The sequence below is a fragment of the Urocitellus parryii genome, chromosome 6 (genome assembly GCF_045843805.1).
Source record: "Urocitellus parryii isolate mUroPar1 chromosome 6, mUroPar1.hap1, whole genome shotgun sequence".
Taxonomy (NCBI): Eukaryota; Metazoa; Chordata; class Mammalia; order Rodentia; family Sciuridae; genus Urocitellus; species Urocitellus parryii.
In genome coordinates this window covers 12202682-12219436 of record NC_135536.1, presented here as the reverse complement: position 1 = coordinate 12219436, position 16755 = coordinate 12202682, and the positions used below count along the sequence as shown (strand labels likewise).

Here is a 16755-nt window from a genome sequence, read left to right as displayed (position 1 = left end):
CTTGCACCACTTCTATTCAATATAGTTTTTGAAACTCCATCTAGAGCAATCAGGCAAGATAAGGAAATTAAAGGTATATAAATAGGAAAAGAGGTCATCAAATTATCTGTTTGCCGATGATATGATTCTACATCTAGAAGACCCAAAAATCTCCACTAGAAGACTTCTAGAGCTGAAAAATGAATTTGGCAAAGTAGGATACAAGATCAGCATTCATAAATCAGTAGCTTTCTTATACTTCAGTATTGATTATGTTGAGAAAGAAGTTAGGAAAACTGTCCCATTCCCAATAACAAAAAACAAAAAACCAACAAAACAACAAAACCTTGGGAATTAATCTAATCAAGGAAGTAAAAAATCTCTACAATGAAAATTGAAGAACACTGAAGGAAGAAATTGAAGACAACCTTGGAAGATGGAAAGACCTCCCATGTTCTTGGAGAGGAAGAATTAATATTTTCAAAATGATCCTACTACCAAAAGCAACATACATATTCAGTGTAATCCCCATAAAAATGCCAGTGACATTCCTCACAGAACTAGAAAAAACAGCCCTAAAATTCATTTGAAAGAATACGAGAGACAGAATAGTCAAAGCGATCCTAAGCAAAAAGAGCAAAGCAGGAGGCATCACAATGCCTGATCTCTAATTGTACTGCAGAGCTATAGTAACAAAAACATCATGACATCAGCATTAAAATAGACACGGAGGCCAATGGACTAGAATAGGAGACAGAGATAAACCCACATACCTAATAGTCATCTGATATTTGACAAAGATGACAAAAATATATGTTGAAGAAAAGATAGCCTTTTAAACAAATGGTTTTGGGAAAACTGCATATCTATCTGTAGAAGAATGAAACTACATCCCTATATCTCACCCTGCACAAAAGTCTAATCAAAGTGGATCAAAGATTTTGTAATTAGACCAGAAACTTTGCAACTGCTAGAAGAAAACATAGGGTCAACACTCCATCATATTGGTGCAGACACCAACTTCCCTTCTTTAAGAAGACCCTAAAGTTCAAGAAATAAAGCCAATAATTAAGAAGTGGGGTGCCATCAAATTAAAGTTTCTGTACAGTAAAGGAAATGATTAATTAAGATAGAGCCTATAGAATTGGAGAAACGCTTTGTCAGCTATTCCTCTGATTAATATCCAGAATATATAAATAACTAAAAAAGCATAATAGCAAAACAAAGAAAGAAACAAAAACCCAAATAACACAGCCAGGCATAGTGGCTCACACCTGTAATCCCAGCAGCTCGGGAGGCTGAAGCAGGAGGATCACAAGTTCAAAGCCAGCCTCAGCAAATAAAATACAAAATAGGGTTTAAATAAAATAAATAAAATACAAAATAGGGTTGGGGATGTGGCTCGTAGTTGAGTATCCCTGAGTTTAATCCCGGCACTCCCCCCCCCAAAAAAACCAAATAACTCAACTAATAAGTGGACTAAAGAACTAAACTTTGACCTTTCTCCAAAGAAGAAACATAAATGGCCAACAAATATACGAAAAGGTGTTCAGCATCTCTGGCAATCAGGGAAATGCAAATCAAAACACACCAAGATTATATCTCACTCCAGTTAGAATGGCAGTTATCAAGAATACAAATGCTGAGGAGAATGTGGTGGGGGGGATATGTTCATGCATCGTTGTGGGGACTGCAATGAGTACAACTGCTCTGGAAAGGAGTATGGAGATTCCCCCCAAAAAAACTAGGAATGGAACCATCATATGACCCAGCTATTCCACTATTTGGTATTGATCCCAAAGACCTACACTCAGCATATGATAGTAAATAGCCACTTCAGTATTTACAGCAGCTTAATTCACAATTGCCAAATTATGGAACCAGCCCAGATGCAAGATGCATGGATAAAGAGAATGTGGTATTCATATACAATGGAGTTTTATTTAGCCATAAAGAAGAAAGAAATTATAGCATTTGCCAGTAAATGGATAGAAATGGAGAACATCATGCTAAGTGAAACAAGACCAGACTCAGAAAATCAAGGGTTGAATGTTTCCTCTCATATGCAGACTAGGGCAAAATTAGGGGGAAAAAGGTGGATTGACTATCTTAAAAATATAGGGAAGATCAGTGGAGTAGAAGAAGAAGGAGGGAGGAGAGCCAGTATATATGACCAGGTGCATAAATTGATATGCCACAGTGAATTCCACCTTTATGTGTATGTAGAGAGCATAAATCAAAATTAAATAAATAAATGAGGGAAAAGATGATCCTAGAATAGAGGAAGGAGAATATGGGTAGGGAAGAGAGGAGGGAACAAAGGGGGTGGGAGAATGGGACTGAAATGGGGTAAATCAAATTCCACACATATATGCTTTTGTCAAAATGAAGACAATTATTATGTATAACTATAATGCTCTAATAAAAAATAAAAATTATTTTTGGAAGAAATATTTTGTTGCTGATACTGTTTAGACTTGATGTTGCACTATGATAGAGTAACTTTTAGTTATTTTTTATATATATGTATAAATATTTTATATACATAAATAAATATGCATTTATTTTTTATATGCAGGCACTGCATAAGAAATTACTCAAAATGTGGCAGCATAAAACAAGCCCTGAATTATGTTCACAGATTTTGTGGGTCAGAGTCTTGGAGAGGGCATAGTGGAGATAACCTGTCTCTGAATGTTTGGGGCCTCATCTGGGAAGACTTAAGTACCTGGAACTGGAATTATCTAGAGGCTTCCAGGTCATGTTTGGGCTATGGGATGAAATGACTAGAAGACATGGTTAGTGGGTTCTGTTGACCAGAGACCTAAACATGGAGCCTCTCCATGTGGTTTGGCCAGAGTTCCAGGAGGAATATCCTGATGAGGAGGCTTCTAAAGAGAGAATGTTTCAAGATAGCCAGATGCAAACCACATATCTTTGGCATTGAGAGTCATATAAGCATCACTTCTGCCATGCTGTTTTTTTTTTTTTTCCTCCCATTCCTGGGGATTGAACTCTTGGACTCAAACATGTTAGGCAAGTGCTTTACCTTTGTGCTACATCTCTAGCTTTTAAGAAAAAAAATTGTTGAGTCAGGGTCTTGCTAGGTTTCCCAGGCAGGCCTTGAATGATTCTCCTGCTTCAGCCTCCTGAGTAGCTAGGACTACAGGAATGTACTGCCATTCCCAGCCTGCAGTATTTTGTTGATTAAAGCAGTTGCAATGGGACTGGGGATGTGGCTCAAGCGGTAACGTGCTCGCCTGGCATGCGTGTGGCCTGGGTTCGATCCTCAGCACCACATATCAATGAATATGTTGTGTCCGCCGAAAACTAAAATAAATATTAAAAAAAAAAAGCAGTTGCAACCCCATCCAGATTCAAGGAATGGAAATAAACTCCACTTATTGATGGGAGGAGTGTCTAGTATATTACCCTGCCGGACATTCCTCTCATCATTTCCACATCACTCCTGTAGAAGCACTCTTCTGCAGAATGAGGGAATGAGAGTCATACTGAGATTCAGCCAAGCACAGGGCGTCTGTTTGTTATTCCCTAAATTCCTGGGAGTTGATTTCTTGGCTGTTGGCGCCACCATCTGGGAGATACCCATCTTTTTTTCTATAAAAAGTAGCCTGTTTTACAATTAAGTAGTCATATTAGTTTACTTTTTCATCACAAAAATGTGGAATTTCAAAAGCATCTTCTTTTGAGGCTCTCAGTATGTATTTCTTTCAGTCCACATTGATATAATTCCATTAAAAACATTGTGGCCTTTAATGTAGCAGTTTATAAACCTACTTCAGTAGGCACAAGTTAAATGCCCAAACCAGTCTGAGATAAATTCTTTTATATTGTTGAGTCTGTGAGGCAGCTGGGAATCATGCCTTTAAGGTTCTTAGAATCCCTACTATTTAATGGAGAGGATGGTGAGACTTATACCTCTGAGTCTCAGAGTGGCTTGCTCTACAGTGGTGTATACATGCTATAAAATACAGGTTTCCTTTTTCTAGCTTCCAAAGACCATTTTCCTTACTGCCTTTTTAAACCTCTTCCAGTTTGCATCATTTCGTGTTTGACTGCTTTTCTAGATTCTACCGCTGCCTGGTTCCAACACCAATGCTACATATTTTTAACTTATGCTATGGCTGCACCTTACTTCTGGAGACATTTTCTATTATGGCATAACAAAACATATCATCTTGTTATAATAGCTAATTATTTGTGTTCACAATTCTGTAGACTGGAAATTTGACCTGGATTAACTGGGCAATTCTTCTGGTCTTGTCCAGACTCATACGCGCAAGCATTGTCATTCAGTGGGCAGGTCGGGGGTTGAATGGCCCCAGATATCCTTACCCTCATGTCTGGGGCATCAGCTGGGATGGCTGGAAGGGCTGGAACACCCTCTCTTCTTGAGGCATCTCATCCCCAGTAGGCTAGCCTTGATAGTTCCTACAAGGCAGCAGTGTCCCAAGAGAGCAAGAGTGGTGGGTACAAGACCTCTTGACACAGAAGCTTGAAGTCACACACTATCACATCTGATATATTCCAGTGGTTAAAAGATAGTCCCAAGGCCATCTCAGATTCAGGAGGAGGGGAAATAGACTCTATCTATTGGTTAAAAAAAGTTGGAAGGGCCTCTAGATAACAGGGACTAGAATAAGGCATGACATAAGGAGTCACTGTCTGCTGTTTGAATATGGGTGAACACAAACAGTAGGACAAAATAAAAAAGCAAATGGGCAATTGGTCAGCAGTAATGGCCACAAGTAAGCATTTATTTGAGGAATAAATGTTATGCTAGGTATATAATGGACATCTCATATTTTCTTGTTGTATCCATAATACAGCTATGAACCTACTGGATTTCTTTCTGATGTCATCTTTATTTATATAACTCAATCTTTTGGAAGGGTTGTGGACATTTCCCTTTCTTTGAATATCTGAATTTTCCATTCTACATAAGCCATAGCAAAATGTCACACTGATCATAGATAATTATAATAAGAAAAGTTCCCTTTCTTGTACATAGTGAATCAAGAAATCTATAGCAAAAAGTCAGAAAATTTGGAAATGATATTAGGATTTGGATGGCATTTGGGCAGTAGAAAATAGGATGGGAACTAGTAGACCTTAACTCAGGGCTATATTATATATAGCCAATAACTGCCAACTAACTTATGTCCACATCCTCTTGTTTATGTAACAGTGGAACTCCTGTAGGACCAAAGACTAATTATCACTGTCTTGGTCTCTCTGGGCTGCCACAACACAATACCATAGACTGGGTGCTTACAAACAAGCCTCAGCAGATTTAATGTCTGGTGAGGGCCTGTTTCTCATACGTGGTACCTCTTGCTGCCTCCTCTCGTGAAGTGGGAATTAACTTGCTCTCCTGGACCTCTTTTAAGATTTCAGTATAGGAAATCCTCCCTATATTTTAGGGGGAGGGTTGTGCAATAAACTTAACTGAGAGGAAAAAAATCAACACCAGAATACATCCTGATACATGTGGCTCAGCTGGTAGAGTGCTATGTTTGATGGGTGAACAGAAGGAGCCCCAAACCAATAATTCATGTACTTCCAAAGGGAAACTGTGAGGGTGAAAGAGATGTTGATCTCAGGAAAAACAACCCATTCTGGAAAAGTCAGGCTGATTTGGATGCCAAAGAAGATAAGGAGTCACAACAAATGATTTTTTTTAGGAGTCACAACAAATGTTTTTTCCCCCCAGAATTATTAGTAAAAAGAAAATACACTAGAAATATTTTAAACTCTTAAGACAATAAAGATGTAGCTACCCGATGAAGAGATTGATGTTTTGTAAAATACAGGGGCTGATGATGTATTGGTCTGAGTCCTATTCGGAACTGAGTTTCTAGCACTAGATCCAGAGTCAGCAGCCTTATGATCAAAGTGTAACAAACTTTGCTTTGAGATGGTGGTTCCCATGACGATTCATTAGTGTCCACAGTTCTATGTAGGTTTTGGGCTTGCTTTCTTCTTTCCATCTCCCATGGGGATATCTATCCTGGAGCATTCTCAGAGCTTTGCCAACCTCTGAGTTCTTAAAGATGACATGCCCCAGAAGTGTTCACATCTTTACAAGCACCATTGAAAGGCTGAAGAGCTCTGACATTGAACATGTGGTGGAAGCATCATAACAGGCTCAAGGCATGTGGTTTTTTGACCATTTGTTTTTGATGTCAGAGTGTCCTGCCTGGTCCTCAGATTGCTTTCCTTGGATGCTGCCTAACTTCTGGCCTCCTGTCAGGGCAGCTCTGACAACAGCCCCCTGAGCTTAGGAATCTATTATGCTGCACCACCCGACTCCCCCCGCCCACCATCACTTTATCTGTTGATGCTTCCTGTGGTTGATTTCAGCAGCTGATTCTGTGAACGGTTCTGGCTGTGTTTTGGCATGTCCTGTGGTGTCCACTGACGGGTTCTTCAGGTCTTCAGAGTGTGTTGGTGAGAGTGAGAGGCTTGCTTTGGGGCCATCAACTCAGCACAGCATGGCACCTTCCTGTCCTTGAATGCAACAAGGACAGACTAGCTGCTGTGGAAATCTGCTCTTCCAGTGGTGGATAAAATAATTTTGAAAGAGTTTATTCCGGGAGTTAAATTCTTCCTTTCCTATTCTGATGTGCTCTCTCTAAACCACAGTTCTAATTTTTCTTTATATTTCTGTTGAAAACTCTTGAATCATTAACTCCAAATAATCCTGAAAGTGTCCTCACCCCCTGGCTTTTCAGTACAGTTCTACTGATCTCTGGAATGTTTCTTACCCTCTCACTAGAAGACACCTTTCACCTTTGTTTTTGACTACGACTGGAATCTAACTGATTAGAGAATAACCTGCATTTTGGAAACCAGCAGTACTTTGAAATGAGCTGTTAACTTCCGGTGGTCCCTTAAGTTTCCCATTATTTTAGTTCTTAGCCAAGTTTACCTAAGGGATCAGTTTTTAACTGATTTCATCACTTTTGCTTCTAGAACTGCAGTTCCCATGTTAGAAGAGCAGTCGTCACCTGCTTTTCCGCAGGGTGCTGCGGTCGTCACGGAAACAGGCCTGTTCGGTACTGCAAAAGATGCCACTCGAATCATCACAGTAATGAGGTGGGGGCCGCGGCGGAGACCCACCTCTATCAGACCTCGCCGCCCCCGATCAACACGCGGGAGTGCGGTGCCGAGGAGCTGGTCTGCGCGGTGGAGGCGGTGATTAGGTAACGCAGCTAGCCAGAGGTGTCTCTGAAGACGCCCTGCGTCCGCACTGACCTTGGTGCACCAAGAAGCTTACATCCAACCCAAGTTCGGATGCCCGCAGTCTAGCAGCTCACCTTCCTGCAGAGTGGCCACGATGATGCTTTCAATTGTGAATTCAATAAATATTTTTGTCCAATGCCAGGTACAGACCAGGCATTGCACTAGGCACTTGGGAGACAGAAGTGTCTTCTAATTACTCAGGCAGGGACTAGAAGAACTTACAAGTTTGTAATTGTGAACCACTCTAATGAGCAATGACAGCCCTGAGCCAGGGGTAAGGTAACTGGAGACCTCATCAGAGTGAGGGGTGGGGATAGGGATGCCTGCCTTGAGTGACAGCAGCATTAGCCAGTAAGGAGGGCAGCAAAGCCACAGGAACAAATCTTTTGCTTGTGAGCAAGAAGGCGGGGAAGGACTCCAAGTTCTGTGGTACTGGGGTCAAGCTTGAGGCCCAGGAATTGGGTCCTCTCAAAGAGGACAGGGACAGTGTACTGCTCCTATTCTCCAGTTTTATTGAGGTCCCAGGGGAAGTTTCCAGAGAGTCTTCCCCAGGTCGACCTCTTAACTCTTGACTGACAGCAAGACAACATCAGACTTTCAAGCTCTCACTGCCATGACAACTCTAGGTCACTTTGGCCCACGCTGACCACGGTGTTATTAGGGTGTTATCAGGAAGCCAGTCAGAACGTGCTCAGTTCTTTCTAATTGGAACCTATTCTTATAGATTTTATAATTAGGAGGAACTATCCTTATCTCCCTGAGCTCCAGAATTTTGTTTATAAAAGAGTCACAAAAGTGCCCCACTTCAGGGTAACTTGTGTTCTTACCATGGTATTTTGGGTCTACATTTCTCCCACAGATAATAGGTAGCTTGCTGAGGAATGTAATATATCCTGTCGACTTAAGCCAGACAAGGCTGCAGAAAAATTGCTAAGAAAGTATGTAGGGTCAGCACAGAGGGCCCATTTGAGACAGGGCCCGATCTGAAGGCTACAGGGGTTTTCTCCTTCTATTAGATGAAGGAGAAATCAGCATTTGAAATGATAATCTCTATACTTGTTCTTCTTATTCTTTTAAAAATATACGTAATATTCAAGGAAGCAAGATTAAAAACAAAACAAAAACAGCACTGTTAGAATGTAAGTTTTAAGGACAGAGAGGGTCTTTTCTATTTCTCTTATCCCAGCGGTTGACACAGAGTAGAAGAAATGTTTGTTAAATCAAGCATCATGGCAAGTTTGGAAACAGAAAACAAAACAAACAAAACCAAACAGCCATACTGTCATCATGGTTAGTTTTGCACATCATCTAGTTTCATTCGAATTCAAGTTTTATTTATATAACTCTAATCACAGTGAATCTGCTGCTCTCTTTGATACAACATTATATAATTAGCTCTTTCAGTGTTGTGAAGTTCCATATTTTATCACTTTTTAGTGAATATATCATATTCATCTAGTTATAACTTATTTACTTCCACCATTAGATATTTAGATTGCGTCCAGTTTTTCAAATTTTAAAAAGAACTCTTTAATATGTTTGTGCATAATGTTCTTCCTGTGCTTTTTACTTTCTTAGGGTAGATTACCAGATGTGGGTTAACCGATCAAAGGGTCTGAATATTTTAATTGTTCTTGATAATTTAGTAAATTGCTTGCCAAAGCATGTATATGAATTTACAATGCCAACAGTGTATATGAAGTTATTAGTTTTTGCTAAACCCTTATCAACATTATTAAAGTTGTTATTTGTTTAGCAAATTGAAAAGGAGTCTTCATTTATTACTTTCAGGTCTTTGAATACCAAATATTGAATATTTTTCCATTTGGATACATGTGCTCAGTTTCTCCTTGAATCATACATTTCCTATCTATATGCCTTCATGGTAGACATGAAGAAGAATGGACTCACAGTAGGATGGTTGGTGAACCAGAAATTAGAGACATCAGTTCTGCTTTTTTATAATTGATGGGAGGCAGTAGCCTGGTTGTGCCTCAGTTTGTTTGTTCATCTTTGAAATGGGAATAGAGTACAAAATAGTAAAAAAATGAAATTAGGCTTCTTGATGTAATTCACACCAATTTAAAGGAGGTGATCTGTGATGCTTGAATTAGTTGCTCTGGATAGGTTATGATTTGCAGTGTGTTTTTCCATAATCTAATTTGAAATCACCCCATTTTGTCAGCTTATTGAAAGAAGCCGAGTTCCATGCTGAGCAGCGGGAACATGAGTTGAATCGCCGGCGGCAGCTGGGCCTCTCCTCTTCCCACCATTCCCTGGATAATGCTGACTTTGATAACAAGGACGATGATAAACACGACCAGAGGCTGCTTAGTCAATTTGGAATATGGTTCTTAGTAAGAAAAAGAAGTTAACTATTCTCTGCTTTCTTGTTTTTTTATTGCACTGATGAGGGATTTCTCCTGTTCTTTTGAAAGGAGTAAATACTAAATATTGAAAAATTATCTTAGTGCTTATAAATTAATTTTAGGTCTGTATACTTTGAGGTGCAGTGGCTGTCAGCTCTGGGTTGCCCATTAGATTTACCTAAGAAAATGTTTAAAAACTAACAGTGTCTAGATCTTACCTATAGTTCTGGAAATGTTTTAAAAAGCTCCCTGGTTGACTTTAATAAACACTCAGGCATTGAAACCTACAATGTCACATACTTGCTTGGTTGAAATGCACTTTCTTGACAAGGAGCAAATGGGAAACTTGCTAGTATGGATTGTAAAGTACTGGGTTCAACATAATTTACAGATAACTTACATCCTTTCTTTCATGTACATGAAATTTTTCTTGAAAGCCGTTTCTATGGAGCTTTATGTATATTTAAGTCAGGTTCTTGTACACTACAGAAATCACAGCCAAACTTACACAAGGAATCAGTGATAGCAACTGACTGATTCCATTGCAACTCTTATTCAGTGGAGATTAACCATATAGATCTAAAACCTGAAGCCAGCCAAATGCACTGATTGTGCAGAGAAGCAGGCTTTTATTTATTCATTTATTTTGCTGGCTACAAACATGGATTAAGTCTCCATAGTGATGTGTTTCTTTTATGCTTGCACACAGTTTCCTGAAAAAGTCTTTACCAAATTGGGATTTAATTGTTGATTTTGCATGTCTTGCTTCCAAGAACTTGTTATCTAATAATACCATGGCTACTATTGCTGGGAACTCTGAGGGCACGGACAGTGCTTTCTTTACTTTTTGTATTCTTGTACCCTGCTACAATACTGAATAAAAGATTATCTCCAAATGAATGAATAAATGATTTTTTAAAAAATCTACTTATACTATGGTAATAAAGTAGGGGCCTCAAAGTATTAGAATTATTACTTCTACAAAATTCTTACCTAAATCTGATCATGTTAGAAATGAAATGTATGTATATTATTTTTCTTTGAAGATATTCATGAAATATCACTTCATGGACTTAATTTTAGGAAGCATTATCTAGCTAGGTTATGTAATAGATTTCTTGTAGGAAAAAAATGCTATTGGGAGGCAGAATCTTGAGGGGACATTATTGTTGCACTCCATCTGTCCCTGTAGAGAGGAACATAATTTCTGGATAAATGATCATCATTTATAAAACTGCCTGTTTCAAATAGATTTTCTGGAACATTGTTTTTTTTTTTTCCTATAAATGTACATGCAGTAATTTTGTAATGAAGGACGGAGACTGAAAAAGTGTCTACTCTTTCTGCCCCAGGTGAGCCTGTGCACACCCAGTGAGAACACGCCTACAGAAAGTTTGGCCCGGCTGGTGGCCATGGTATTTCAGTGGTTTCACTCCACAGCATACATGATGGATGATGAAGTTGGAAGCTTGGTAGAAAAACTGAAGCCACAGTTTGTCACCAAGTGGTTGAAGACAGTATGTGATGTTCGCTTTGATGTCATGGTCATGTGCCTTCTTCCTAAACCCATGGAATTTGCCAGGGTAAGTGGAGGCCAATAGCTTGAACCTTGTTAGGAGGAGGGCTCGGGGAGAAGTACCACCTTGACTGTCAGAGTGTTGTCATTGTGGACAGAGGAGTAGCATCTCTCTTTCATCTTTTTAATTCTGACCAATAGCCAAAGAAGTTTAATAAGTGCATCTTCTGTGATGTGCTGCTTTGATGTTGGTTTGGGATATGGAAGAATGAATGGCAAAATGGATTTTTGAGGTATCTTTCAGAATTTAAGAAAGCATTCTCTCTTGACATTGCTGAATATATCTTTTAATAAACAACCAGCCTGGAGTGGTGGCACATGCCTGTAATCCCAGTGGCTTGGGAGGCTGAGGCAGGAGGATCGAGAATTCAAAGCCAGCCTCAGCAATTTAACGAGGCCCTAAGCAACTCAGCAAGACCCTGTCTCTAAATAAAATACAGAAAAGTCTGGGCATGTGGCTCAGTGGTAAAGGGCATCTGGGTTCAATCCCTGGTACCAAAAAACAACCAACAGCATTCACAGCTTTTTCTGTGGGGTTGCTGGGGCTTAGTCCTTTCCTGGCTTAGTCTGTGGAAAGGCTATTGTTGAAGAAGAAGGACTTTCTGTGGTTCTAAAGATGGTGGTACAGTTCCTACACTGCCATTTGAAATTCCAAAACTGCTCAGAGACTGCCAGAACACTTCTATTTTCCCAGTTTAGGGGGCAGATTTCTCTGTGAGTACCTTTTGCTTCTCTCAGTGGATCACAGGTTGCAGATGTCAGCTGGGAACACCTCATATATTTTCAATATGATATAATTTGTGTGTAACCCAGAAAAAAATAGATGCCCCAAATCAGTTTTTGGCAGGAATACATGAAATTTTTTCCAAGTATTTTTTAAATATATTTTTTAGATGTTGATGTACCTTTATTTTATTCATTTTATTTATAGGTGATGCTGAGAATTGAACCCAGTGCCTCAGACATGCGAGGCAAGTGCTCTACTATTGAGCTACAGCCCCAGCCTCTAAGTAGTTTTTAAGTTTTATTTGTAATTTTTTTGTTTCCTTTCAAAAAGACCTTTAGGCAATTTTCAATTTAAAACTGCATTGAAATAGGACACTTAAGGATAAAACAGAACACAGACCATCTGAAGAGTAGCTTTTATTTGATTTCCAGGACTCAGTGATGTGTGCATTTATCAAGATATACTTCTTTTTTCTTTGGTGCCACCTACTGACTCAATTATAAACTTGCATTTTTACATAATGGAAATTTCCCATTTACTGGAATTCTTTGCCTGTGTTAATATGTTTTCTATCATTATTTCTCTTAAAGTGGTGAAGAATTAGTGTAATCCAACCCAGGAATATGAGAAGAAATTATTATGTTAATAGGAAAACTTTTCTTAATTGGGTCCAGTTTTTGGTGGTCTGAAAGTTAACTGATAATAGAGTAACAGTAGAGAAGACACGGTTTGTTTATGAGTACATGTGGGAGTACTCAATGATGAATTACTCCCCGAATAGACAGAAATAAAAGATTTATATGTCAAACCGAACAAAGGGTTTTTTTTTTTTTTTTTTTTTTTAGGAGTTGCTGAGATGTTTTGGAAGTTTTTTTATTTTTTATTTTTTTGACACTATTGCATATGGGCAGGAAGTGGCCTGTCTGCATGGCAGCTGAATTCATAGGAAACTCCCTTGGGAGGGAGGTTTATTTTCTGGACTCTGTTTTAGTTCAATATTAGAAATTCAGATAAGGTTTCTTTGTGTTCCTTCTTTAGCTCAAATGTTTTCACTTTAAAATAGTCTTGATGCCAATTCTGGGCGTTTGAGTGGATCCTCACCTTTCTTCCTCTGAAACTTCCCTTGAATTTTCACACTTACAAAAGAAGCTAGGTAGATTGCTGTGGAGAGAAGCTTCTAGTTAGGAAATGTGAGGTAAGAGATCTGCACACGGGAAAAAGCATAGATTAGCATGAGGAACAAAAAAGCAAAACAAAGATTAATGATTGTAGTAAATTATAAACCTAGTTTCTGAGTCCAGAGAACAGTAGTTGAGAACATTTTAGATATTGGACTGGAAGCATCTTGATGAAAGGGGTGAGAACATTAGTGTCACAATTACATTATTTCCCAGAGCAGAACATGAACGATCATGAGGATTTGACGAACTTCTCGAATGGCAGAAATTATTGTAGTAAGCCCTTTGAAATTTATATCAAGCCATCCAGCCTCAATATGTGAGGTTTGGGGACAAGACAATGAAAAGCCTTAATAAGAGTCTGGGCAGTTAGGTTTTAATTTTCAGTTGTTGACACATCAGGAGAAAAAAAATAGAAATATTAATCATTGATAATATGGCCAAGATGGCAAAAGCCAGTTTACAAAGGGATGAAAAATAGCTCAAAGATAATTAACAGGACTAGAATCTGGGATGGGTTATACTTTTTCATTGAAACATAAAACTTCTTTCTAAAATCATCAAATAAATCTAGTCCCATTAAATCTGGTCTGATGATAAACATAAATACAGCAAGAATGATGATTGACTATATAGGCTTTTTAAAATTTGCTCTGACAGAACTTTTATAAGAAATCTCAGGTTGGACCTTCAGAAGACTCTCAGTGCCAGAAACCCAGGCAAGAACTCATCATCAGACTTCTTCCATGATACCTATAGATCTGGATTCCTTTCTTCCTAAGGTTCCCTAAGTATTCTAGGACCTTGGCCTTGCTAGGAATTCCTTAATCACTTGTAAGGCTGAGGCTGCTGTAAGCCAGATACCAGGCTGGTTTTTTCAAAAAGGGCTTTGTAAGTGCTGGCTTTGTAAAGTCAATCATAGTTCCTTAAAATATGAATATTTTGTTCTATGTACATTTTCAAAGACGACATTACACAAGCTTTGGTAATACAACCAATTTTTTCAATTATGAACTGTTACAAGTAGGACAGGTTCTTAATGAACTTATGCAAATAACCATATTGCTATGAAAATAAGAATATTCAATAGGAGTTTCCAAATCCTGGAGGAGTTTGCTAGGGAGAAAAAGGTAAATGTTTCAGTTTTGTTTGTGAAGGTATAATCTGCCACATCTTTGTGAGTAGGTGATAGCTTAGAAGAAAAGAGAAGAGGGTTCCTTATAAATCCAGAAAATAGAACATTAGAAAACCATGAAGAGTAAAATAATTTTCAGCAGTTCATTTCATTTGGTCTCTTTAATCTGCTCTGAGTTAGCAGTTTGACGAGCCACCACCTTCTCCACAAGGGTTTTAGCAATCCGTCCTCAGTCCAGTGGTCTGAGCTCAAAGTTACTGAATCGCTGCCATAAGAAGCCTGTCCCCAAGCACACCTGCCACAGTCCTTTCCATGAGCTTCAGTCTTTTGTTGAGGATAAAGCATCCTGGCTAGGTGGTGATCACAGGAGATATCAGGAAAGCATCATAATTAAATGATGCTATCTGAGTGACAAAAGGCTTAGAATTAGAATGGCTGTAATGATCCAATGTTTATTATGATGTGGCTGACAAGGAAATTTTGTTGTTTCTGTAGCATACAACTTTCAGATTACTGAAATTACAACTGATAACATTTTGTCATTGTTGTCTCATATCCGATAAAAAAAGCTTAAGGACTTAGGGCAGTGTGGACACTGAGGGAGTTCTAGGAATTTCTTATAATTCCTAAAATACTTAGATTAGTATCATTTACCTACACGAAGAAAACCTAAGAAAGGTTAAGCTCCTCTTCTCATTTGACAGTGCTTTCCATGCAATTCAACAAGTCAGACAAACCTAATTAGTTTAGCTATGTTTGGCAAAGTGAGAACAAATCTTTGGAGATTTTCAAGGGCTTACTGGGGAAATCTTGAAGTCAGACCGAGACTGTTGTTTTATTTAGAATTTGATTTTGGAAAGGCAAAATAAAAAAAATGTTAAAAAAAATGTCAAAAGTTTCAAACACTGGATTAATCAAAAATCACAGATCACTGTGAAAAAATTCTTAGTTGTTCATTTAACTAAAATGGCAATGAGAGATTTTGAAAGTAAATATAGGAAGCAACATGGTCATAAAAAAACAAAACAAAACAAAAACAAAAGAAAAACAAGGGTTGTGATGTAGCTCAGTGGTAGAGCACTTGCTTAGCAGGAATGAGGTCCTGGTTTGGATCCCCAGCACTACAAAAACAAAACAAAACAAAACAAAAACATTCGTTCTTTTAACATTGAGAAGACTTTTTTTCTAGAGTAATCCAGGATGTGCTAACCACAACAAAAAACACAGGAAGTTACTCATTTATTTATTTGTTTTTGTGGTGCTAGAGATGGAACCCAGGGCCTTGCACATGCTAGACAAATGCTTTACTGCTGAACCTCACAGGAAGTTGTTGTAATATGACAGGCAATCTTTGTTTCCATCTTAGTTTACTTAAGCTGCTGTCACAAAATATCATGGATTGGGGCGGTTATAAACAGTAAACACTGATTTCTCACAGTTTTGGAGGTTGGGAAGTGCAAGATCAAGGCAGATTCAGGGTCTGGTGAGAGCTTTTCCCTGTTTTATGACAGTTCTTCCTGGTTGCATCCTCACGTGGTAGAAAGGGCAAAGCAGCTCCCTGGGGGTTCTTTTATAAGGCACTAATCCCATTTCAGAGACTCTGCTTTTGTGGCCCCAAAGCCTCCCCAATGGCCCCTCTTCTAACATCATCACATTGGTGATTAGTTTTCAACATATGAATTTAGGAGACTGTAAACAATGAGACTAAGCAGTTTTCTAGGCAGACTGCTCAAAGGGTCAGAAAAATCTTTTGTAATCTCTTAACAAGAACAGAAGTAACATAATCCAAGAAACTTTGTTCTAGGAAAGAGAGAATGCCACTGGGCTCAATCCCCTTTTTTGCACCAAAAAAAAAAAAAAAAAAAAGAAGAAGAAGAAGAAGAAACTAAACTTTATTTTTCATCAGTTATACTAATAATATTAAAGCTCATTTAAAAATGTTGTAATGTAATAAATACAATCAATCTTAGCCATCATTGCCACCTAGAATTCTCATTCTTTCTCTGTCTCTTCTCTTATCCCCAAGACATATTGTTTGTAATTTCCAGTATTCATTCTGGTTTCGTCCTTCACTTTGCTCTTGATCATTCTGGAACAAACGACTAAGTAACTGCTCTAGAATTACTCCTTTTTTTTTTTTTTTTTTTCTTGTGGTGCTGGGAATTGAACCCAGGGCCTTGTGTAAAGGAGGCAAGCATTTTACCAACTGAGCTAAAGCCCCCACTCCTGCTCCTGTCTTTTTTTTGCGTATGTGTGCGCGAGGGGTCGGGTGGTGGTGGTGGTACCAGGGATTGAACTCAGGGCACTCAACCACTGAGCCACATCCCCAGCCCTATTTTGTGTTTTATTTAAAGACAGGGTCTCACTGAGTTGTTTAGTGGCTTGCTTTTGCTCAGGCTGGCTTTGAACTTGCGATCCTCCTGTCTTAGCCTTCCAAGCCACTGGGATTACATGTGTGGGATACCATTCCTGGTACTGCCCCCCCTCCCCTCCCCCACCCCACCCCGCTTTTTTTTTAAAGGAAA

At 38.8% G+C, this 16755-nt stretch overlaps 1 protein-coding gene across 4 annotated transcripts in view; it reads left to right on the top strand.

Moving 5' to 3' along the window:
* Unc79 (unc-79 subunit of NALCN channel complex) overlaps window positions 1-16755 on the top strand; it is a 211009-nt gene that overhangs the window by 60307 nt on the left and 133947 nt on the right. For all 4 annotated transcript variants that reach the window (XM_077799972.1, XM_077799971.1, XM_077799969.1 and 1 more), the window contains exons 9-11: window positions 6976-7205; window positions 9431-9602; window positions 10967-11197. In XM_077799972.1, coding sequence (XP_077656098.1) covers window positions 6976-7205; window positions 9431-9602; window positions 10967-11197 — 633 coding nt within the window. The remainder of the gene's footprint in view (window positions 1-6975; window positions 7206-9430; window positions 9603-10966; window positions 11198-16755) is intronic.